General features: G+C 33.3%; 1 protein-coding gene across 1 annotated transcript; it reads right to left on the bottom strand.

Moving 5' to 3' along the window:
* Nucleotides 1–4,589: 4,589 nt before the first annotated feature.
* Nucleotides 4,590–13,726, bottom strand: LOC143240334 (serine protease 30-like). The gene is made up of 6 exons (XM_076482595.1): nucleotides 13,567–13,726; nucleotides 10,126–10,214; nucleotides 9,153–9,241; nucleotides 7,820–8,073; nucleotides 7,251–7,405; nucleotides 4,590–6,699 (listed from the first exon to the last, which is right to left on the bottom strand). Exons 1-6 carry the CDS (start codon nucleotides 13,649–13,651, stop codon nucleotides 6,538–6,540), a joined length of 834 nt encoding a protein of 277 aa, XP_076338710.1. The 5' UTR covers nucleotides 13,652–13,726; the 3' UTR covers nucleotides 4,590–6,537.
* Between the last annotated feature and the right edge of the window lie 12,156 nt (nucleotides 13,727–25,882).

The raw sequence follows: 25,882 nt of genomic DNA, 5'->3' as shown, positions 1-25,882 counted from the left end.
AGAGATTATAGGAATATAACTAAACAATTAAAACTGAATAAAAGACTTTTCAAGATCTTCTGTAAATGTAATTCCACAAAAATGCATATTCTAACTGAGGAAAAGTTAGGACACCCTACCCCTAATAGCTAGTGTTACCCCCTTAGGCTGAAATAACTGCAGTGAGACGCTTCTTGTAGCCATCTACCAGTTTCTGACATCGGTTTGAAGAAAGTTTGCCTCACTGGTCAATGCAGAATTCTTTCAGCTGTGAGATGTTTGAGGGGTTTCTTGCATGTCCAGCCCGTTACAAGTCACCCCACAGCATCTCAATGGGATTAAGATATGGGCTTTGGCACGACCATTCCAGGACTCACCGTTTCTTAGTTTTCAGCCAGTTTTTGGTAGATTTACTGGTATGTTTTGGGTCATTGTTGTGTTGCAGGGTCCAGTTCCGCTTCAGCTTTAATTTTCTTACAGATGGTCTCACATGTTCCTCAAGCACCCTCTGATACACAGTAGAATTCATGCTGGGTTCTATGATAGTGAGCTGTCCAAGTCCTGCTGCAGCAAAGCAGCCCCAATCCATGACACTTCCACCTCCATGCTTCACAGTTGATATGAGATTCTTTTTCTGGAATGCTGTATTTGGTTTACGCCAAACATGTCCTCTGTTTTGGTGTCCAAATAATTCAATTTTAAACTCATCTGTCCAAAGAACATTATTCCAGAAGTCCTGGTTTTGTATACATTCACTCCTGCAAACTTAACTCTGGCCTTGATGTTTCTCTTAGAGAACAAAGGTTTCCTCCTTACACACCTCCCATGCAAGTTAAACTTGTGCAGTCTCTTTCTGATTCTAAAGGCATGCACTTTCACATCAACAGTAGCCAGAGCCTGCTGTAGGTCCCGTGATGACATGTTAGGGTGTTTGGAGACCTCTTTTAGCATCTTGCGGTCTGCTCATGGAGTGAACTTACTTGGACGACCAGACCTGGGCATGTTGGCAGTTGTTTTGAAAGCCATCCACTTGTTGACTATTTTTCGGACAGTGGAATGTCTGATTTCAAAATCATTTGGGATCTTTTAAAATCTTTTACCAGACTCATAAGCTGCTACAATTTTCTTTCTGAAGGCCTTAGACAGCTCTTTTGCTCTCACCATGGTGCTCACTCTCACTTCAACAATCAGTAACACACCAAACTAAATGTCTGATGATTAAATAGGGCAAGCCTCATTCAAAATGCTGAGTAACGATCTTCTAATCATGTGCATCTGGCGTGATACACCTGTGTGTGAGTTGAGCCATTTTAAGTAGGAGTAAATGTGGGGGTGTCCTAACTTTTTCCTCAGTTAGAATATGCATTTTTGTAGAATTACATTTACAGAAGAACTAGAAAAGTTTTTCTTCAGTTTTAATAGTTTAGTTATATTCCTATAATCTCTCAGTATTGTTCAAATTGAGATTAAATATCTATATATCCAAAATGTTACAAAAATACACAGGCTTTCATAGGATGTCCTAACTTTTTCACATGACTGTATATATCAGCTCAGATGAAAGTTTTAGTTCATTTATCCGTAATCACCCTAAACACTGTATTAAAGGATGTTTGAACCTTTCTCCTTTTTCAGCTGAAAGAAAAGTTTTAAACAATTGATCTGTGATTCTACCAAACACTTTAATTTAGTATGTTATGTATGTTTGAACCTTTGTTCCATACGTCAGCTCATATGAAAGTTTTAGTTCATTTATCCCTGTATTTTTGGATAAAACAATGATTTAAGATTTTATTCAAGTTGTAGTTCAAACTAGAATTGTTCTTTGCAATTCACATACAGTTCTTCAGAATGTGGAATTCACATTTATTTTTCCTATGTACTCAAGTGTGTTCCTAAGTGTGTTGTACTCAAGTACTGTGAAGTGACAACATGAATAAGTGAAGTTCATCCGAAAGGAATGAACACTCGACGGTCTAATAGAGTTATAGATAGTGTAGCTTCAGTTATTAATGTCTCTTAGAAAATTTTTAATTTTTCACTTATTGTATACGAGACAATGACCTACAAATCAACTGGACCATTAACATCAGCACTGCTTTCTCCAGTTCTAAAGCTGATGTTCATTCAGTTATGTAAACATATCTTTAGTTTACATCCAACATCTGATTTCAAGGCTCACATCAAGTAAAGAGTTGTTTCAGTTTTTTAACATGTAATAATTGACAATAACATGTGTGGTGGTGACGTTAAACCTGAAGGTACATTATATTATAAATATATTAATGATCATAATTATTTACATTTATATTATAACTGTAGATATATCAATTTTATTATAATACCAAAAGGGATTTCCATAGACCAGTGAAGTAAGCTGAGGGAATCTTGTAACAATAGTCCGTGTCATCTGGACTCTTGTCTTGCTGACATGATCAGGTAATAGATGAAAAGTTGTTATTTTGAACTATTATACCAGAACATTAGTAAACTTATCATTGTATTATTAGTATAGATGAGCATAATATATCTTAAACAATACTTTGAATGGTTGTTTCTTCGCTTATGAATTTGATAGGATGGTTTTTCAGCATGTTAATTAAACGAAGTCCTTGTCAATTCCTACTATTACTGTGTTTCTCCGATAATAAGACCTACCCATAAAATAAGACCTAGTGTGATTTTTGGGGATAGTTTTAATGTAAGCCCTACCCTTAAAATAAGCCCTAGTTAAGAGTGGCAGGAGAGGAAAGAAATAAAAAAAATTAATTTATTAATTAGTTTAATAGTTAGTTAATTAGTTTGTTTAAGTATTAATCAGTTAGTTTAATAGTTTAATAATAGTTTATTTTAAATGGTTAGTTTAATAGTTTTACTTTGTAACTTCATTTTTTTAATATATCAAAATAAGACATCCCCCGAAAATAAGCCCTAGTGTCATATTTTGGAGTGAAAATTAATATAAGGCCTGTCTTATTTTCGGAGAAACACGGTAGGTACAGTAGTGAAACGACTCTTATAATGATAATCAGTGAATTAGTTCAGTTACATAAAATACAACCTGAAAATAGGTTTTTCCTCTTCATAAACCTATTCTTATCAGATGTTTAGAGACCCTTCTAAATTACTTTTATCTGAAAAGAAAACTGTTTATTCCTGAAATTATTAACTAAAACATAATGAGTCTAATGCTTATTAATAAGGCCTAATTAACAATTGATTTCATGAATATTTAGTAATTTAGGCTTTGGCATCTTAAAAACTGGTTGAGTTGGAAACATTCTGCCATAACTCCTTTATCCGAGATTTGTATTTCTTGTATTGATTTTTACATAACGACGTCTGTGTATTGTTTAATGATGCTTTTACCGCATTCTAAATACGCTATACATACTACGGTGATTTACAGGGAGTTGTTTTAGGCCTACAGAAATTTTTCTAACTGGAACAAATCGGTCGCTTTATACCAGGTGCATTAGAACAGATTGGTTATAACGTTTTATGTGATAAGTAGGTGTCACATTGAACATTATGTTTCATGTAATAAGTAGGTCTCGTAGTGAACGTTATTATATTTTGTATGATAAGTACGTCTCACATTGAACATTTTTATGTTGTACGTAATAAGTAGATCTCATATTGAAAGTTATTATGTTTTCTGCCATAAGTAGGTCTCATATTGAAACATTGAACGTTATTATGTTTGCTGTTATAAGTAGGTCTCACCTTGAAACATTGAATGTTATTGTGTTTTATGTAATAAGTAGGTCTCATGTATCTCAGAACGGCTGGTATGGGTATTAACATATGATAAGGAGCGCACAACGTTTAGACCTTCCTAGGTCATATTCAGTTTAAGAAAGAGAGAGTTTGCAAGTGACCGTTGTCGGACACTTGTCTTAGGGACCAGAGTATAAACGGGTACGGGATTGTAGTGGGCGTTGCAGTTGGATGTTAGGTTAATAATAAATTTAGTGTAGGTATAAAGGTGTTCCTTATACTGGTTTAATTTTGGCTTACATTACTGTACAAGTAAGGCTTCTTTGATTTTGCGTTTATTTATATTGTTTCCCTACTTAGTATCTGGGTGTTTTTTATGGTTTTGTTGTGTTTATTTGATTTGCAGTGTTCAAAAACGTGTGAAGGTGTTTTTTTGTTTCTCCAACATAGAAGCCGTGACAGTTGTTGCATCGTATTTTATAAATTATGTAGGTCTCATATTGAAACATTGACCGTTATTTTTTCTGTGATAAATATGTTTCATATTGAATATTTTTTATGCTTTCTGTGATAAGTAACTCTCATTTTGAACATTTTTACGTTTTATGTGATAAATTGGTTTGATACTGAATTTTATGTTTCTGTGACAAATAGGTTTCATATGGAAAAATATCATGCTTTGGTAATAAACAGGTTTAATATCGAAGCAGTGTTATGTTTTCTTTGATAAGTAGGTCTCATATTGAAAACATTAAAGCATATTGCGAAACCGATTTTTAAACAGGTCTTTTTATTTTTCATTGAGAAATTAACAAACATTTAAAATTAACATGTGAATGTGCCTTATAATGAGGAAAGAAATTCAACTATAAAAGTAGAATAATTAATAAAGAAGCTTTAATATCAACATAGAACAGTGATATATAAAAAACATGAATTTATTTACAAAGTATTAAAACTAGACGAAAACAAAAAATGTAACGTGATATATATATAGTTTACTAATACAGATGACGTGCTTGTCAGTGGTTTATCTCAACCTTTATTGACTTTGTTTTATCAGAGACATAACGTGTAACCAGTCGTGCAGTATTTATCACCAGTACATAATAAATATTACTAACTTTAATTGATTTTCACATTATTTTATAATGATAAAGGCTTCTTATTAGAACAGCACTGTTTGAGATAGGAACTATAAAAACTTGGAGCAAGAATACATCACCGGAAGGTTTTACCTGTTTTGGTTTTTGAACTTCATGGTAATTCCAAAATATAATAAAGAAGTAGTGCGTTCTACTCATACAACCCTCGTTTATTAAATAAATTAGTTATGAATTACCTTGAAATCCGTGTATTCTCAACTTTATGTGAAGCAGAAAATAATAATTTATCACAAACTATGTAAGACACATACAGAGGCTTAACACCAGGAAATATTCATACGATTGTTAACTCGTAGCCCCTTACCGTCTAAAGAGAGAGAGAGAAACTATTATCAATTGAATCTTTGTCCGATTAGGATAAATAAAATATTATCCGTCTTTTGTTAGGATTTTAAATCCTAAATTTCTAGTGTTACCCTTAAGGCTAGTGTCATCCTATGTAACTTGTCTGTTATACTGTTGTTTGTTGCTGTCTCTATTTACATATCACAAAGATATAATTTTAAAGTTCAGTATTTTAATATATTATTATATTTATGAATTAAACGAGTTTAAACTTTAAGTTTAATACTGATAAATGTTAATATAAAAGATGTCAATATTTTTGGTTACTGTAACTTACAGGTGACAAATTTCTTGGTTAACATACACACAGTTCTGTAGTTTAACAGTCTAAATAAACCACTCAATTATTTGTTGTTCCTCAATTTAATATTTTTTTTATATAGGTGATGAACCCACTTATAACTTACCAAAATATATCTCACAAAAACACAGAAAAACTTCAAAGTAAACATTTTCCACCACATTTCCATAATAAGTGCATTAGAGACTAAGTACAACGTTTTTGGCTTTTAGTGTTATTTGTAGTCTTATATCCTACGGGACAGCAACGTAGAGTTAATTGTTCTATAATTTATACACGATGTAAAATATATATACTATTAAAAGATGTTTATAACGTAGTACGTTGATTCGCTTAATAAACATTGTAATAACATCAAAAATTAATTAATAAGTTTGTTTTATATTTAAATTATATTTTAATTCGAGAAAATTAAGATGAATTTAATGTTACGCGTTAGGATAAATACAGGCAACGCAGCTCTTCTGGGCATAGCATAACCTCCAGGAAATTTGCATAAGAACCAAATCTGTACAGTACATTACAATCTCTTCGTCATGTTTCACTGCGTAATTACAGCAATACTTATGCTATAGGACACGTAGATGTTACATAGAAACTTCTGATTCTTGGCAGAAGTATCTGACTAGCATAGACAATTAACTGTACAACTTAATAAGTTTCTAGAGACGTAGAAATAATACAAATGTTGATGTTCACTAAACTCTGACGAAAACAGTCATTTAGTCTGGAATAACATGTATATTAAACACTTGAAACCATTAGTCTAGAATTTCATTTTTCTTCGGATTTTCGTCTTTCACTACACAACATAAAACAGAACAACATAAACCGTATACAAGTGTAATAATAAAGTCAATAAAGAAATCAAACAAAAGTCGCTGTCTTGTCAACGTGTTTCTCTCTCAACCTTCCATACGTTCTTTAATGAAACGTGGGCTACACAGAGCACAACAAGGCTTAACTCTAACAAGAATTTCAAATTTTATCGTGTAATTAGATTAGTAATTATTGTCCTTAATACTTTTAAACGTTTTTTATATATTGTTCTATCCAGTCTAGATAGGAAGATACTTTTGTATACAGGCCGGGAAGTAGAGGCCTTGCACATCCGATTCCAGCAGATACAACTCCAATGATCACAAACTTATCTCCTTCTTTCACCAACAGAGGGCCACCAGAGTCACCCTACCAAAAGACAAAGGAAATTCTTGAACTATGAGTCTACAAGTTATAAAATTCTGAATAATTTGGGGTTATATATTTAAAGAAATAAGATGCAAAATTTATATTAAAAATTTGTTTTAAAATACAAAAGAACCAGACAAAATATTCAATATCTAGAACAAATTTATTTTGACACATTTATCCATGAGTATTTTAATTGCTGAAAAGATCAACACGTTTATAGGGATGGAAATATTTTCCTAACGTACACGGTAACAATTAATGACTTTCGTACATCTTCAAATGGTCAAAGAACCACAGTAAGAATACATCAGACTCATCTCGTTCACATATTTTAGTATTAAACTGACGGCACAACGACTCGTTGAGTTTTCGCAATTAGAAATAAAAAGTTTAGAAGACGGCATTAAGACTGAATTTTACTTTCTTCAAACGTAAGTTTGAACACCACACACACAAAGACAATCTAGTTTGTCACCATAAACTTCGTACATCAGACTTGGTAGCAGTGAGGCTGTACCTATCATGTGTTAATAGATTCTATTCCTTACCTGACAAGAGTCTTGCCCTCCTTTCCTGAAGCCAGCACACATCTGTCCATTCTGTAGAGTGACCAATTTTCCGGCCTCATGATACCAGTTTTCACACTGGGTAAAGTCCATCACTGGTACGTTCACTTTCTGAAGTCGCTTGGCACGTTCGCCACCTGGTAATCCATAAGGTTATTATTTTAATAAATAGTTTTGCTGTTCACCTCTACGATACTTGCCATTTTAAAAAAGAAAACTGTTAAAGATTGTTTTAGAACACAGTGTGAAACATGTGGCATAAATGTTACCACAGGTGGATATTTTCAGTTTTCATAGCTATAAAAGAAAAAGAAAGAAACTGAAACACCCACCACGCAGCGATTAAAAAGTTAAAACGAAAATAATAAGACTATTGCCCACTAGATGGTCCTTTTTTCACTGAATGATAGTATATAAAGAAAAGTGATTTTTCTAATCTACCATTTTAGGGAATGGAAAATTGATTTACTTTTTTATTAAAATCTTATTATTAATTGGAAGCAAATAAAGAAAGGAAATAGCGTTTACCTGCGTCGGATCTTCTTTAAAGCCCCAGCCAACGACAGTGCCTTCCTGGTTTACATAAGAGCTCGAGGCCTCCGGTAGGCAAACGGGTCTGACGTAATCAGAAAACGTAATGTCTTTTGCCAATCTCAGAATAGCTATATCGTTATAATATCGCTTGGGATCAGAGTATTTAGGATGAACAATAATTTGTTGGATATTGATATCTTCGGTTTGATGATTTTCCTTTTCTGACAAATCAAACTCGCCAACACGCACAACAAAATGACGGGCAGTGTATCTGGCAAAAATTACATGTCTTTCAATACTACTTGTCAATTTTCAGGTTTTCGTGCATATCATGTAACTTAAGTCAGACTAAAATTCTTGCCAAGCACCATTCTATATAATAAAATCTAGAATACTTTACAAACACCAGTGTAGAGAATAAAGTGAATACTTCCCAAGCACCAGTGTAGAGAATAAAGTGAATACTTCCCAAGCACCAGTGTACAGATCAGAGTGTAAAACCAAAACCTTAAACAACTGGACTATTTGCCACTAGCGGGTTGTTTCTTCAGTAGCCGCGAACTTGGAATTATTTCAGGTAGTATTAGAGCAAATTAATCTATAAAACATTTTCTTCCTTTTTATTAGATATAGTTTTGTGTACCAGCAATACCAAGCATGGGTAGCAGGTATGCTGGTTCGATTTTATTACTTATCAGTATCTTCATCAGACTACCCTCAAACTGAAATTATTTTTAAGCAGGATTACAGCAAATTAATATATGAGACCTTGAGTGTGGTTAAACACATCAATCTACAGCGTTTGACCTTTCAAGTCTAACGCTGAAATTAGTTCTCAAATCGGTCAATAGATGACAGACCTATGTGTTAATCGTTTGTACTTGGAAACACTCGTGAGGATGATGTTGGTTTTCTTATAGTTTTTAACTATTGATTTGTAAAAAATATATATCTCGCTTTCAAAACTTATTGTTAAACAGGCACTAGGTAAACTTACTCGGTTATATTATAATAAAAAAATTGTATATTCAACACAGAATTTTATAGCCAGATGGAAGGCTTAACCATTAAGTCAAAAAGTCATTACGTGTACAGTTCATCTCATTGCTGGATACATATAAAACGACTGGATTAGTAACTATTAATAGAACGAGCTTTATATTTACAGTGACTTCGTAAGTTTTATGTTGTATTTTAATAGAGGATGCTAGAAACACACGGAACCATTCGCGACGTGTTTTTTTTTTTCACAGATAAATATAAACGTAAAAAAACACACACAAAAAGTTCATCATCGAGTCATCAAAGAAATCACTGGATGTTTTTAGTAAACCTTAAACATTTACTTACAAGTGCACACAGTGAGCTGCCGTTAGAATCCACCGTTCATTTAAAATTGTTCCCCCACAATGATGTTCTTTGTTGAATCGAATAGAAACCTACACAAGGAAAATTGCAATAAAAAATGGTATAAGGCGAAACGACATTTTTTTATTTGTAAACAAATAAAATGTAATAATTAACACTTTATATAATCAATGAGTTAAAATGTACCATACTTGAATAATCACTTAAGTCGCCATCGTATGGTTTTCAGTTGGGTATTCATATGTACAGTTGATTAGGATACAAAATGTACAATTTTAGTAAGACGTAGATTTTACACTTTCACATAAATCACCTTTTTCACTATCCGTAATGAGCGGATGTAGTAATTCATTTTTCGTAGTTATCATGAAAACAATGTGAAAGGAGCTACCAAACTATAACTCTTGAAAAATAGAAATAATTTAACAACAACAAAAAAGTCAAATGTTATCAACCTTCTTTCTTGTTTATATGACAGACAGTCATATAAGATTGGGGGAAATATTATGTTACGCATTGTCCAGTGTCTAAAAGCCAACAGTTTTTATCTACACGTGTAAGGACATCATCTCAGCAATAAATATTTTATTTTTGTTATAGGCCTGGAATCTTTTGACACACTATACGTCGTTTTTTTTTTACCCATAATAAATACAGTTTAAATCATATCTTTTCCCCCTAATAAACGTAGTGTATCGTCATTCAGTTTTATCGTGAGTGTAAAAACTGGTTATTTATTTTGAAATATCAGAGATTAATAAATAATGATATAATGAGATTCAAACAATGTAAGAGCCAACCAATTATAAGATAAAGACGATCGACAGAGAATTCGACACTCATTGACATATGCGGTATCACTAAAGCAACTACCAATATTTTCAAAATACACAAACATCAACAAATACCGAATCTCTGTAAGATCCTTCAAAGAAAATTATAATAAATAACTTACTGCCCAAGGGAACTCTCCATCATAAGCATCTGAGCCTCTGACAATACGACTATTTCTAACTCGTTGTCGACCGCACAGGCTTTGTACAGCTATAAGAACAAATCAACAACCATAAGTCTGACCTCAACAACAAAAATAACTGGTAAGATATTAACTGAACTTTGTCCATTTTCATTTGTTATCATGGTTAAACAAAATATCACACATAAAACATGCTCGAGAACATAAGTTCTGCTTGTTGTATTGTTATATACTTATCTATGTAAGAACATGATTTTTAACAATATAAAAAATGGTTACAGTATAGTCCTTAAGGCTGGACCAGAAGCCAAAAATGACCACCTTACTTAAAACGTAATGAAGCAAATAATTAAATATTTCGTTTTTGTAATTATTCCCCTAGAAATGTTAAAGGTGCTACATAGCTTACTCAAAACATTTATAAACACAGATGAATCCAATAGAACATTCTTTATTACTATTTAAAATCAGTGGTGAATCCAACAAAACATTATTTTCGAAAACTGAAAAAACACGAACCAATATCTGGACAAGAGTTGCTTCCAACATCTTAAAACTCTACTGGTAATATACTCTATAATTCTCAGAGATAACCACGACCTTACGCTGGAAAATCGTCAGCCTCTAAGCCTCAGCCAGGACATAGATATGATGCCGCGAAAATTAAAATTCTTTCAGGTGGGATCAAAGTAAATTAATGTATCACACCTTGTGCGTGGTGAAACATCAATCGAAATGGTTTTATCTTCTGAGTACAAAACTGCAACAAAATTTGTTACGGAGCTATGAACTAAAAGTTTGTACTTGAGAAACTCGGCGTCATTCTATGAGCCGCTTTGCTGTGACTAAAAATATAACAAACAATTGGTTGGTAATCACGTTAGAAAAGTTACATTCAATTTTATTCATAAATGTCTCTCAAGAAATCACGGAAGAAAGTTATAGAGGGTACAACATATGTATCACCTGGTTTCCTCAGAAAGTTAATCCGACTTTAATAACTTATTTATGGCTGGAAATTTATAAAGAGTTGAGTAGATTGTGAGAATATGTATTTAAATATTACGTGACGTCTCATTACCTATCATAGGCCTAACGTTCACCTTAGAGTTTCAGTTGTTGTTGATTAAGTAATTACAACTTGGGTGAAGATGTTACCTCTGGAGTTAAAATAATTATTCCTAGGAAGCGTAAGAATCAGTTAGAGTAAGAAGTTGATAAAATAGAAAGAAACAAGATAAACTAAATGTAATTCTAAAAAGATCTAAAAACCTGATTATTAAATAAGGAAATGAAAATGTAAACAAACAAATTAAGAAACTTGGGTATAGAATATGAAAAACACTTCACCATTCAAAACTTGTAGCAAGCTTGTTACAGCAATAATATATGAGAATAACTAGTAGCAGGCGTATACAACTTATAGCAATGTTGTATAAACATAACTTGTAGCAAGCTTGTTACAGCAATAATATATGAGGATAACTAGTAGCAGGCGTGTACAACTTATAGCAATGTTGTATAAACATAACTTGTAGCAAGCTTACATATATATGATTTGTAACAAGCTACTACAAATATAAATTGCAACAAGTTTGTATAAAGATAATTTATCATCTGCATAAATCCACACAACGCAAATGTATTTAGCACTTTGATATTCAGAATATAAGTTGGTTAGAGTACATATTCCAGGTAGAAATATTTTAAAAGATGTTAATTTAAAAAAAAAGATATTTTTATGAAATATGAGGGAAAAATATAAGATCACAACACCTTGTAACATAAAACTATATACTTCTAACTTTCACATGAACCTTATTAGAATAAGAAACAAGAGAAAGGTCACGTCTCTCGTTTATCACTGAGGTCACGTAATTAAGACCTTCCTTCCAGTTCCCAAATAAAACAAACCCGTAACCGGGGTTGCGTGGAAACGAGGCTATCAGATCTAGTTTTCAAAACTGTCGTCATCTGATGATTGGTGTATACACCAATATACACCAATCTGATTCTCTAACGTTTACTCATAAACACTCGAGTATCGCTTCCTTCATACCTTCGTGTTAACATTTTGACCATTAAAACTGAATAGATTTAACTTTGAACAGGAACTGTTACTAGTTCAGTACATTTGGAATTTATTGTATCAACAAACCATTGAATATTTTTTATTACTATTTAATATATGAATGCATTCAGGCGACGACAACAGAGCTAGTATATCTGCCGTACTAAAGATTTAAGCAACTGAATTGGAAAATAGAAATAGATCGACTTAAAATTATAACAATCGAAACTTTAAATACTTTACAACCACTTTAAATTATTAATTAACCATAGATTGTATTTCATAATTTGTATCAAATAATCCCAAACATTAAACACAAGCCTTTGATCTCACTGCAAGGTTCGAACCCTTAGTTTTAGTATTAGAAGTTGGTAAGCGTACTGCTTTGTCACAGGGTGGTTTCCCATACATAAATAATATATTGTAAAAATATAGGTAATTACAGACAGGTCGAACGCGACCTCTTCATACAGAGGTTTTATTATCACTACAAACGTAAGACATGGGACCCTATTACTCAGGATAATAAACGTATCTTTGGAGATTCTGATTGAAAAGTAATGGTAAAACGTTTTGATATCTGCAACATTTTCCTAGATTCTTTTATAAATTAAATTCTCTCTTCATTACTGTACCTTTTATTGATTACAAACAATAACACGAACAATTTTAAAGCTGCATTTTCTTGTGGCTGACGGAGCAGTTGTAAGCCTTAGAAACTAGGCTCAGCAAAATATTACAGAAACACATTCTCATAGTGAATTTGTTACTGTTTTGAGACATTTCTCTGCACAACCATGATTTTAGTTCAAACATTCATGAACGTTTAAAACTGTAACGACAATTATAATCATTCACTTGTGACGGGGATCGAGTGTCATTATGTTAACTATAGAATTGTTGTATTAGTACCATTATAATATTATCCATAGAACTGCTATATTAGTATCATTATAGTATTAACCATACAGTTGTTCTATTAGTTCATTATAATATTAACCATAGAGTTATTATAGTACATTTTCCAAAATTTAGTGCTGGATATTTTTTTGTATTTAGTGTGGGTGTGATAAATAACAGAGATATTTTCTGTTTTCATTGCGAGATATTTGGATATTTTTATTTTCAAACCACAAATCACCCGCTTGATGAATAATAAAGCAGAAACAATGTCTGAGAATTTCACTTTGATTAAATACTAAATGAAAGCAAAGCTTCTTGAACCAATCGCGAAACCGAGTTCATAACAGAAACCGTTGTTTTGAGGCACGTGTAACGATGGATGCCCCCTGATGTCAACTCATGAAAAACAAGTTACAACATCATAGGTCTGCATTGACTACACTTACCTGCTGAATGGATGGGTGAAGAAACCAACGTCAGGATCGTCCAGAAAGCGAACATCAGATACTCAGTTACTTTGACCGAATACATCACTTGCACAAATACAAGACAGTGTTAACCAATTGGTTGAATGTTTAGACAGCTCTGTAGAAAGACCGTGAGCGGACAGACGTCGACTGACGGCATACAACTGTTGCTCTCGGCTATTTAAACCTGCAAAAGAAAATGTGGGTTATACGGGATACAGCTATGGACAGTTGTCCTCGTTGACCCACTGACCGCAATCCACTCATACTCCGTGAGTGGACAACCTGACCCATTGAAAGTAAAAGTGATGAAGCAACTTATGTGCCACACCCTCTGTAACGTGACCTGTATCATTTTCACTTTTAGGACATTTGGAATAAGTGATGTCACTGTCATGCCAATAGAATAGGTTAATTAGTATATTTTGGTCTTTCAATATAAAACTAATTTCTCAGTCATGAGTTACACACGTTCCAATAAATATATCGGTGACTGGTCCGTTATGAATACCTTTACTGTGCACAAAAGTACATGAAACCAGTCAGAGTTTCTGTTTGAATCTGAGAACATTAAGTCTCACTGGTGTTCCAAAGATATAACTCAAATGTTTTACAGACATTTCGGGTGTGTACTTCAGTTATTCTCTAAAGTAATTCATACAACGTTTGAAAATTCCTTCAGGGCAACTTGGCAAAAAAGCGACACGAATAGCCATTTAATGTCGAACAAAGGAAGCTTTTATTGTTAATTTTAAATGTTTTCTTCTTTAAGTTTTAAGGATAGAATGTTTGTCTGTTCTTAAAGACAAAGATACACGCGTAATGGGCTACTTATACTGTATCCACCGTCTGAGCTACTAAAGTAATTAGGTTTCTAGCAGATGCAGTTAAATAGAACCACCAGAAGATTTTAAAGACAATTACTGAATTTAGACAAAGTCGTGGATTGATCCTCTTCGGAGCTGACGGGATGGGCTCGAATTTAGACAAAGTCGTGGATTGATCCTCTTCGGAGCTGACGGGATGGGCTCGAATTCATGCGACACTACAATATAATCCTCACGCTTAAAACCGTGGTTGTGTTATTACAATGACAGTCTCTGCGCCTGCCGGCTAGCTATAGTAGCTAGGAATTGCTAACAGTGGTAGCTCTGCCACAAATACAGCTGTACCTAGATAAACCTGGAAATTACAAAACCAAACCGTATGTTCAAAGTGTTTCTATTAACTATATTTTTAATAAAACGCGGAATTTCTAAACTGCAGTCAAAACCTCTCTCACGTTAAAGCTAGTAAAACTGATGACTAACCTATGATTTGAATGACTATTCTAAAAATATACGCGGGTTTGAATCCCTTTCACACCAAACATGCTCGCCCTTTCAGCCGTTGGAGGATTATAATGTGATAGTCAATCCAACTATTCGTTGGTAAAGAGTAGCCCAAGAGTTGGCGGCGGTGGGTGGTTATGACTAACTACCTTCCTTCTAGTCTTACACTGCTACATTAGGGACGGCTAGCATAGATAATCCTCATGTAGCTTTGCGCGAAATTCAAAACAACCTAAAACAAACTACAAAGATATTAAACTTCAACAGCTTTTAAGATATGGCCCGGCATGGCCAGGTGGGTTAATGCGTTCGACTCGTAGTCTGAGGGTCGTAGGTTCGATTCCACGTCGCACCAAACATGCTCGCCCTTTCAACCATGGGACCGTTGTAATGTTACGGTCAATCCCACTATTCGTTGGTAAAGAGTAGCCCGAGAGTTGGCAAGGGGTGGTGATGACTAGCTGCCTTTTCTCTAGTCTTACACTGCTAAATTATGGCCGGCTAGAGCAGATAGCCCTTGTGTAGCTTTGCGCGAAATTCAACTTCTTAAAATATTTTAAATGTAAACAACATCGTGTTTGGTGAAAGCTTTTACGACTTTAATTCATACAATGTTTAATGTATTCTTACAAAGAGATTTTAAATATATCAAATACTTAATTAATAACGGAACTTACTGCTACTTTGATAATACATTACAGGGAACTCACTGCTACCTTGATAATATATTACAGCTGAAAATACAGAATGTATTAAACTGGACATTGCGGTTTAAAACCTTGAACCTTCTGATTTGGTTCAATTACCACTAGTCACACCAGTCCCTTTGAAAACTATGTGTAGTAATTAGTTTTGATAAATTATTGTATTGAACACTAGGTCGCGATAACAACAAATAAAACCTGTGGTTTAAAATTCACTTTTTAATTTGGTTTTCTAGACAGGACAAACTTTAACAAGCTCACAATATACTTCATGAGAGTAGGTTAATCAATAAAACATGGAAAAAGTAAGCGTAAAGGGCGTTTCAGCTTTTTAATGACTAAAATATTTCGAGGGTCGCGGGTTCGAATCCCAGTTGCACCAAACATGCTTGCCCTTTCAGCCGTGGGGGCGTTATAATGTGACGGTTAATCCTACTATTCGTTGGTAAAGAGTAGCCCAACAGTTGGCGGTGGGTGGTGATGACTAGCTGCCTTCCCTCTAGTCTTACACTGCTAAATTAGGGACGGCTAGCGCAGTTAGCCCTCGAGTAGCTTTGCGCGAAATTCATAAAACAATAAACAACAACGACTAAAATATTTACTATTACAGCATCAAGATATCGAGGATTTGTTTCTTTAGTGGAGAGTTCTTTGGTGTGTCAGGGGAAAGTTTAGGAACCTTCAATGATAAGATCAGGGGTATTAGTTGGTGTAAGATACTCTATTGTGTAGCTCAACTGTAATAAGTTGGTATAAGATACTCTATTGTGTAGCTCAACTGTAATAAGTTGGTATAACATACTCTATTGTGTAGCTCAACTGTAATAAGTTGGTATAACATACTCTATTGTGTAGCTCAACTGTAATTAGTTGGTATAACATACTCTATTGTGTAGCTCAATCTTAGTCAGTTGGTATAAGATACTCTATTGTGTAGCTCAACTGTAATAAGTTGGTGTAAGATACTCTATTGTGTAGCTCAACTGTAATAAGTTGGTGTAAGATACTCTATTGTGTAGCTCAACTGTAATAAGTTGGTGTAAGATACTCTATTGTGTAGCTCAACTGTAATAAGTTGGTGTAAGATACTCTATTGTGTAGCTCAACTGTAATAAGTTGGTATAACATACTCTATTGTGTAGCTCAACTGTATTTAGTTGGTATAACATACTCTATTGTGTAGCTCAATCTTAGTCAGTTGGTATAACATACTCTATTGTGTAGCTCAACTGTAATAAGTTGGTGTAAGATACTCTATTGTGTAGCTCAACTGTAATAAGTTGGTGTAAGATACTCTATTGTGTAGCTCAATCTTAGTCAGTTGGTATAACATACTCTATTGTGTAGCTCAACTGTAATAAGTTGGTGTAAGATACTCTATTGTGTAGCTCAACTGTAATAAGTTGGTATAACATACTCTATTGTGTAGCTCAACTGTAATAAGTTGGTGTAAGATACTCTATTGTGTAGCTCAACTGTAATTAGTTGGTATAACATACTCTATTGTGTAGCTCAACTGTAATAAGTTGGTATAACATACTCTATTGTGTAGCTCAACTGTAATAAGTTGGTATAACATACTCTATTGTGTAGCTCAACTGTAATAAGTTGGTATAACATACTCTATTGTGTAGCTCAACTGTAATTAGTTGGTATAACATACTCTATTGTGTAGCTCAATCTTAGTCAGTTGGTATAAGATACTCTATTGTGTAGCTCAACTGTAATAAGTTGGTGTAAGATACTCTATTGTGTAGCTCAACTGTAATAAGTTGGTGTAAGATACTCTATTGTGTAGCTCAACTGTAATAAGTTGGTGTAAGATACTCTATTGTGTAGCTCAACTGTAATAAGTTGGTGTAAGATACTCTATTGTGTAGCTCAACTGTAATAAGTTGGTATAACATACTCTATTGTGTAGCTCAACTGTATTTAGTTGGTATAACATACTCTATTGTGTAGCTCAATCTTAGTCAGTTGGTATAACATACTCTATTGTGTAGCTCAACTGTAATAAGTTGGTGTAAGATACTCTATTGTGTAGCTCAACTGTAATAAGTTGGTGTAAGATACTCTATTGTGTAGCTCAATCTTAGTCAGTTGGTATAACATACTCTATTGTGTAGCTCAACTGTAATAAGTTGGTGTAAGATACTCTATTGTGTAGCTCAACTGTAATAAGTTGGTATAACATACTCTATTGTGTAGCTCAACTGTAATAAGTTGGTGTAAGATACTCTATTGTGTAGCTCAACTGTAATTAGTTGGTATAACATACTCTATTGTGTAGCTCAACTGTAATAAGTTGGTATAACATACTCTATTGTGTAGCTCAACTGTAATTAGTTGGTATAACATACTCTATTGTGTAGCTCAATCTTAGTCAGTTGGTATAAGATACTCTATTGTGTAGCTCAACTGTAATAAGTTGGTGTAAGATACTCTATTGTGTAGCTCAACTGTAATAAGTTGGTGTAAGATACTCTATTGTGTAGCTCAACTGTAATAAGTTGGTGTAAGATACTCTATTGTGTAGCTCAACCTTAGTCAGTTGGTATAAGATATTTCATTGTGTAGCTCAACTGTAATAAGTTGGTATAAGATACTTCATTGTGTAGCTCAACCGTAATTAGTTGGTATAACATACTCCATTGTGTAGCTCAACCGTAATCAGTTGGTATAAGATTCTTTATTTTGTAGCTCAACCGTAATTAGCTGGTACAAGATACTCGGGTAAAGAGATTGTGTTATGTGTTTAGGTATTAAATCTTTCTTTTTTATGTGTTGATGATTGTAACGCTAAAATCAGTTCATCAAAATTATTTAATAAACTTTGTTTACCTCTAAAAAGAAATCTGTTCATGAAAATGAATCTATCAACAGTAAAAAACAACAACAAAAACATTTATGTCTTCCACTACTTTATATTGTAATTCAGCTTGATATAACTTATGTGTATTCAAGTCAGCTTGATGTCAGTTATATTATGTTGTATTTTATCAAGCTAGCTTGACGTAACTTATTTTATATTCTATTTTATCCAAGTCAGCCTGACGTAACTTATTTTATGTTGTATTTTATCCAAGCCAGCTTGACGTAACTTACTTTATGTTGTATTTTATCCAAGCTAGCGGTTGTTATTAACTGTTATCTCTCATCGTCTCAATGATGTAGTATTGAACGTAGTTTTCTCAAGCAATGTCTTGTAGCAGACCTAAATAAGACCCGAGTACACACCTTTGTCTTGAAATACGTAATGAATAAATTAAAAAAAAATTGGAAAACAAAATCAATCTAACATGATATTTGTAATAAAATTCAAGACCTAGCGAACCTTTTTAAAGATTAGGCTGAAATTAACTTCAAAGAAATAATTAATAACTTCAGATGATCCAGGTGATTATTATTATTCAGGCTAGACATGTAATCATTAACCTACTTTGCTTCAAAAATATATTTTCACTGAAAAAAAAAAGTATTTCCATTGAAATAGTTCCGTTAATATAATTTCGAAAAACATGCTTGCGCTTAAATAGTGCAAAAAATCTTGCACTGAAAATGTAGGTATTAGGGACTATATTGCACTGCTGTGGCCTTGCACTGAAAATGTAGGTATTAGGGTCTATATTGCACTGCTGTGGTCTTGCACTGAAAATGTAGGTATTAGGGACTATATTGCACTGCTGTGGTCTTGCACTGAAAATGTAGGTATTAGGGACTATATTGCACTGCTGTGGTCTTGCACTGAAAATGTAGGTATTAGGGACTATATTGCACTGCTGTGGTCTTGCACTGAAAATGTAGGTATTAGGGACTATATTGCACTGCTGTGGTTTTAAAGCGCAGCGCGATTCTAGAAAATTCCAAAGTTTGATTTGAGCCACAAAACGCCAAACCAACCAACTCAAGATAGCCAGGAGGTTAACGAGATGGTTTTAATATAAATAAGAAGAATTTGAAATGAAATGTATGTTAATAAATGTAGGACATTTTAATATAAATAAGAAGAATTTGAAATGAAATGTATGTTAATAAAAGTAGGACATTTTAATATAAATAAGAAGAATTTGAAATGAAATGTATGTTAATAAATGTAGGACATATTCCTGACTGACAAGTTTTATCCGTGCTTATCACCGTGGGGTAAAACAGTGGTTTCTGTAAGCTGATATATTGTTTATGTTTTATGTTTACTATTACAGTGTTAGTTTGACATGGATTTAGTTCTGTCCATACAAAGACGAATAAATTTTGATATAAATACTTAGAAATTCGTCACATTATCTCTACCGGATCTTCACGTGTAACAATTAATAGAAACTGCATAACTATGAAAGCACTAATTTTCTTTGTTTCAAACTTGGCATGCGACCAAATCAAGCAAAATCTTTCAATTTTTTTCTGTTTATTTGTTTTATATAATTAAATGAATTGTGTAATGAGACTGCGACGTTATCTAATTTTCTAGATTAATTCTGTATTTTCATTTGTGTTTCGGAGTTCGTCAAACGCCGAACTGTTCCGTCACTATTCATATAAAACTCCATGCACTTCGATATACTTACTGATAGCTCGTTGTCAAAAAACGCGGGAATCAAAACTGTCGTAGCGGAAATTGCTGACACCGGAAACGGAAATGAACTATTTAGAATTGTCACAGTTTTAAAAAGTAGGAGTGAAGAAAAATTAGATCATCCACTTCATTGTAAAAACATAACAAAACGTGACTAGCATCATGGTTCTTTTAACACAGTATTTGTAGCTTTTCTGAACTTCTGTCTTTCCCCATTTTGTTTCATTTTATGTGTTTTGTTTTCTGTCTAGTATCCAAGTAAAGGCTACTTAAACAAATTATTACAAAGTCATGTGCAAGAAGAATGTTACAGGCTTCATAACAAAAATATTAAGACAAAAAAAACATATAGATGAAGTAACAAATTACGTAAGGCGTGCGACTCGTAATCCGAGGGTCGCGGGTTCGCGCCCGCGTCGTGCTAAACATGCTCGCCCTCCCAGCCGTGGGGGTGTATAATGTGACGGTCAATCCCACTTTTCGTTGGTAAAAGAGTAGCCCAAGAGTTGGCGGTGGGTAGTGATGACTAGCTGCCTTCCCTCTAGTCTTACACTGCTAAATTAGGGACGGCTAGCACAGATAGCCCTCGAGTAGCTTTGTGCGAAATTCCAAAAAAACAAACGAACAAACAAACAAATTACGACACACGCGGCAATTAGTGATATATTAATACGTCAGAATTGTTGGTTTGGTGAGGCCACCCAATAGACCACTTTATAAAATGTTATGTCATCCAACCTCAAGAAACACAAATATTATTTGGTTAATTTAATACTGTATTTGTATCTCTATTATTTACCCCCTAGTGGCTTAGCGGTATGTCTGCGGACTTACAACGCTAAAAACCGGGTTTCGATACCCGTGGTGGTCAGAGCACAGAGAGCTCATTGAGTAGCTTTGTGCTTAATTCAAAACAACAACAACATCTCTATTATTTCAAGTAATTAAATATTTTATTTCACTTTCAAATACATGCTGTGTTTGAAGAAGTTTAAAGAAAGCGAAAAACCGAGAAAGAGTCACAAAAAGATACATGTAAAACATATAAAGATACATGTAAAAACATATAAAGATAATGTAAAAACACAAAAAGATACATGTAAAACATATAAAGATACATGTAAAAACATGTAAAGATACATGTAAAACATATAAAGATACATGTAAAACATATAAAGATACATGTAAAAACATGTAAAGATACATGTAAAAACACGTAAAGATACATGTACAAACACATAAAGATACATGTACAAACACATAAAGATACATGTACAAACACATAAAGATACATGTACAACACAAAAACATATTGGACGTACTGCTATTGATTAAAGATGTATGCAATTCTATTCCAAAGCTTTTCACTTTTATGTTACCACTGAGACGTACTCCTGTTTCTGTTGTCAGGGTCCATTCCGGTCAGTAAATCCAGTGGCTTGAAACTCCTTTGTTTAGTAAAGTATACAAAATGTCAAATACAAAAATGTTAACATTTCATCAAATTACGTAGTTTCTGGAAATAACAAATATCTGGCCGTGATGAGAATAAATATACGAATGAAATATTTAAAAGTTATTGCTTTTGGGTCTGCCTGAAAAAGTACAGCTTGTAATGATTTTATAGAAGAATTAGGCGAATGTTTGGGTCGTGGTGATGAAATACCTAAAACTAAAGTAACAGATTTCTACATATATACAAGTTTAAACGTTCAATGAAATTTTAACTGAAGAAAAACAATAATAGAGTGCTGCTCAGATGAACTAATACAACTCATAACTTCAGGGTAGTGTTTCATTGTAACTCTTGTAATGCACTCGTGGACGCAAGTGAATAGAGAACTTTTGAGGCAAACCTGTGTGAATTCCCAGATTCATAGTCCAGTGCGTTGACCACAAGGTCAGGTCAATCACCTAAATATCTTAAAAAGATCGGAATGACTGCCTCGAATAAACTATTTATGAACGTCTTTCACTGTGAGTAGTGAATAATAAAGAAATCAATATTAGCTGTCTAAAGCTGCACGTTATGTTGTATTAACAATGTCTTTCATCTATAATATTGAAAAGTTAGCTGTCTAAAGCAGCACGTTATGTTGTATTAACAATGTCTTTCATCTATAATATTGAAAAGTTAGCTGTCTAAAGCAGCACGTTATGTTGTATTAACAATGTCTTTCATCTATAATGTTGAATAATTAGCTGTCTAAAGCAGCACGTTATGTTGTATAAACAATGTCTTTCATCTATAATATTGAAAAGTTAGCTGTCTAAAGCAGCACGTTATGTTGTATTAACAATGTCTTTCATCTATAATGTTGAATAATTAGCTGTCTAAAGCAGCACGTTATGTTGTATAAACAATGTCTTTCATCTATAATATTGAAAAGTTAGCTGTCTAAAGCTGCACGTTATGTTGTATTAACAATGTCTTTCATCTATAATGTTGAAAAGTTAGCTGTATAAAGCAGCACGTTATGTTGTATTAACAATGTCTTTCATCTATAATATTGAAAAGTTAGCTGTCTAAAGCAGCACGTTATGTTGTATTAACAGTCTTTCATCTATAATGTTGAAAAGTTAGCTGTCTAAAGCAGCACGTTATGTTGTATTAACAGTCTTTCATCTATAATATTGAAAAGTTAGCTGTCTAAAGCAGCACGTTATGTTGTATAAACAGTCTTTCATCTATAATATTGAAAAGTTAGCTGTCTAAAGCAGCACGTTATGTTGTATAAACAGTCTTTCATCTATAATGTTGAATAATTAGCTGTCTAAAGCAGCACGTTATGTTGTATAAACAATGTCTTTCATCTATAATATTGAAAAGTTAGCTGTCTAAAGCAGCACGTTATGTTGTATTAACAGTCTTTCATCTATAATATTGAAAAGTTAGCTGTCTAAAGCAGCACGTTATGTTGTATAAACAGTCTTTCATCTATAATGTTGAATAGTTAGCTGTCTAAAGCAGCACGTTATGTTGTATAAACAATGTCTTTCATCTATAATGTTGAAAAGTTAGCTGTCTAAAGCAGCACGTTATGTTGTATTAACAATGTCTTTCATCTATAATGTTGAATAGTTAGCTGTCTAAAGCAGCACGTTATGTTGTATTAACAATGTCTTTCATCTATAATATTGAATAGTTAGCTGTCTAAAGCAGCACGTTATGTTGTATTAAGTCTTTCATCTATAATATTGAAAAGTTAGCTGTCTAAAGCAGCACGTTATGTTGTATTAACAGTCTTTCATCCATAATGTTGAATAGTTAGCTGTCTAAAGCAGCACGTTATGTTGTATTAACAGTCTTTCATCTATAATATTGAAAAGTTAGCTGTCTAAAGCAGCACGTTATGTTGTATTAACAGTCTTTCATCTATAATGTTGAATAGTTAGCTGTCTAAAGCAGCACGTTATGTTGTATTAAGTCTTTCATCTATAATGTTGAAAAGTTAGCTGTCTAAAGCAGCACGTTATGTTGTATTAACAGTCTTTCATCCATAATGTTGAATAGTTAGCTGTCTAAAGCAGCACGTTATGTTGTATTAACAGTCTTTCATCTATAATGTTGAATAGTTAGCTGTCTAAAGCAGCACGTTATGTTGTATTAACAGTCTTTCATCCATAATGTTGAATAGTTAGCTGTCTAAAGCAGCACGTTATGTTGTATAAACAGTCTTTCATCTATAATGTTGAATAGTTAGCTGTCTAAAGCAGCACGTTATGTTGTATTAACAGTCTTTCATCCATAATGTTGAATAGTTAGCTGTCTAAAGCAGCACGTTATGTTGTATTAACAGTCTTTCATCTATAATGTTGAAAAGTTAGCTGTCTAAAACAGCACGTTATGTTGTATAAACAGTCTTTCATCTATAATGTTGAAAAGTTAGCTGTCTAAAGCAGCACGTTATGTTGTATAAACAGTCTTTCATCTATAATGTTGAAAAGTTAGCTGTCTAAAGCAGCACGTTATGTTGTATAAACAGTCTTTCATCTATAATGTTGAAAAGTTAGCTGTCTAAAGCAGCACGTTATGTTGTATAAACAGTCTTTCATCTATAATGTTGAAAAGTTAGCTGTCTAAAGCAGCACGTTATGTTGTATAAACAGTCTTTCATCTATAATATTGAAAAGTTAGCTGTATAAAGCAGCACGTTATGTTGTATTAACAATGTCTTTCATCTATAATATTGAAAAGTTAGCTGTCTAAAGCAGCACGTTATGTTGTATTAACAATGTCTTTAGTCTATAATATTGAATAGTCAGCTGTATAAAGCAGCACATTGTGTTGTATAAACAGTCTTTCATCTAGAAAACTGATGGTTCTCTTTCATATAAGTGTAACTTGACAAATGGTATTATAATGTTACAGGATGAACGTCATAATTAACCTAGATTCCACATCAGGTGGAAAAAATGCTGTTAGGTAAACGACATTGCTCTAATTTCACTTCACATTGAATGCTATAAAATCTTTGAAACTACTCTTTCAACGCACATAAAAGAAGTTTTTTTGGTATTTCACGCGTGACATGAGTTTTTGTTTCTAGTTTTTACTTTACCTTTCGACCTCATGTAAAACTACCATTGAAAGCTTTCTCTATTGTTTTCAATGAACTACGTTTTCTCAGTGCGATTCATCATATCAAATAAATAAGACTTTAAAATTGCTATCAAACTCAGTAGGGTTACATGTGTTTCATCAATGTCTTCAGAGTTATAAGAGATGTCATCTGTAACGTCAGCTGCCTTTTGTAGGACAAGAGGAAAACATAGTTGTCTCTAATGGTGTTTCTTCACGGCGTTAAGATCTAAGAAATTCCACGACAGATGCTTCTTGAGCTCCAAAGGCCAACAAAGATAACTATCAAAATCTGTGATTGATTATTGGATTGAAAACCCTATCTAATTGTTACAATAACTCCTATATGTTATAAGTCAAATATTAACAACAAAATTGTTTTAAAAACGTTACTAGAAATATTAGCAACAACACAAATCGTACTATGGCCAAACTTATTATTGTTTTATCCTTCATCAAACTGAAGAAAATTACAAATTTTCCAGTTGTTCTTTCTTCTTAAAAAAACAACTAAATTTTTCTTGACTGATGAATATATCATAATTAGTTTTAAACTCTGAGTATCTCACAAGTACGTACTAAATCCCATTTTTTAAACATTCCACACAAATATACATAAAGTCGTGCAATAGACATTTTGTTTGTTGAGGTGAATCAATAGAAAAGAATGACAACAGTTAAAACACGTCACATCAAGTAGGATTGATTATCTGGAATCAATACGGAGGAATGACAACAGTTAAGACACGCCATATGAAGTAGGATTGATTATCTGGAATCAATACGGAGGAATGACAACAGTTAATTCACGTCATGTGAACTAGAATTGATTATCTGGAATCAATACGGAGGAATGGCAACAGTTAAGTCACGTCATATCAAGTAGGATTGATTATCTGGAATCAATACGGAGGAATGGCAACAGTTAATCCACGTCATGTGAACTAGGATTGATTATCTGGAGCCCATCGTCCAAAACAACGTGTTTGGACCATGAATCCCAGGATACATGGATCACATTCTGTTGTACAAAATCGTGTTTCACACTTTCAGATCGTGGGTCACTGTAATCGTTATAAGTCGTATATGATATGATGCATGTGTT

This window comes from Tachypleus tridentatus, chromosome 13 (assembly GCF_004210375.1).
Source record: "Tachypleus tridentatus isolate NWPU-2018 chromosome 13, ASM421037v1, whole genome shotgun sequence".
NCBI classification, from domain to species: Eukaryota; Metazoa; Arthropoda; class Merostomata; order Xiphosura; family Limulidae; genus Tachypleus; species Tachypleus tridentatus.
Note: the sequence above shows the minus strand (reverse complement) of the source record. Positions and strands in the feature narration are given on the sequence as shown.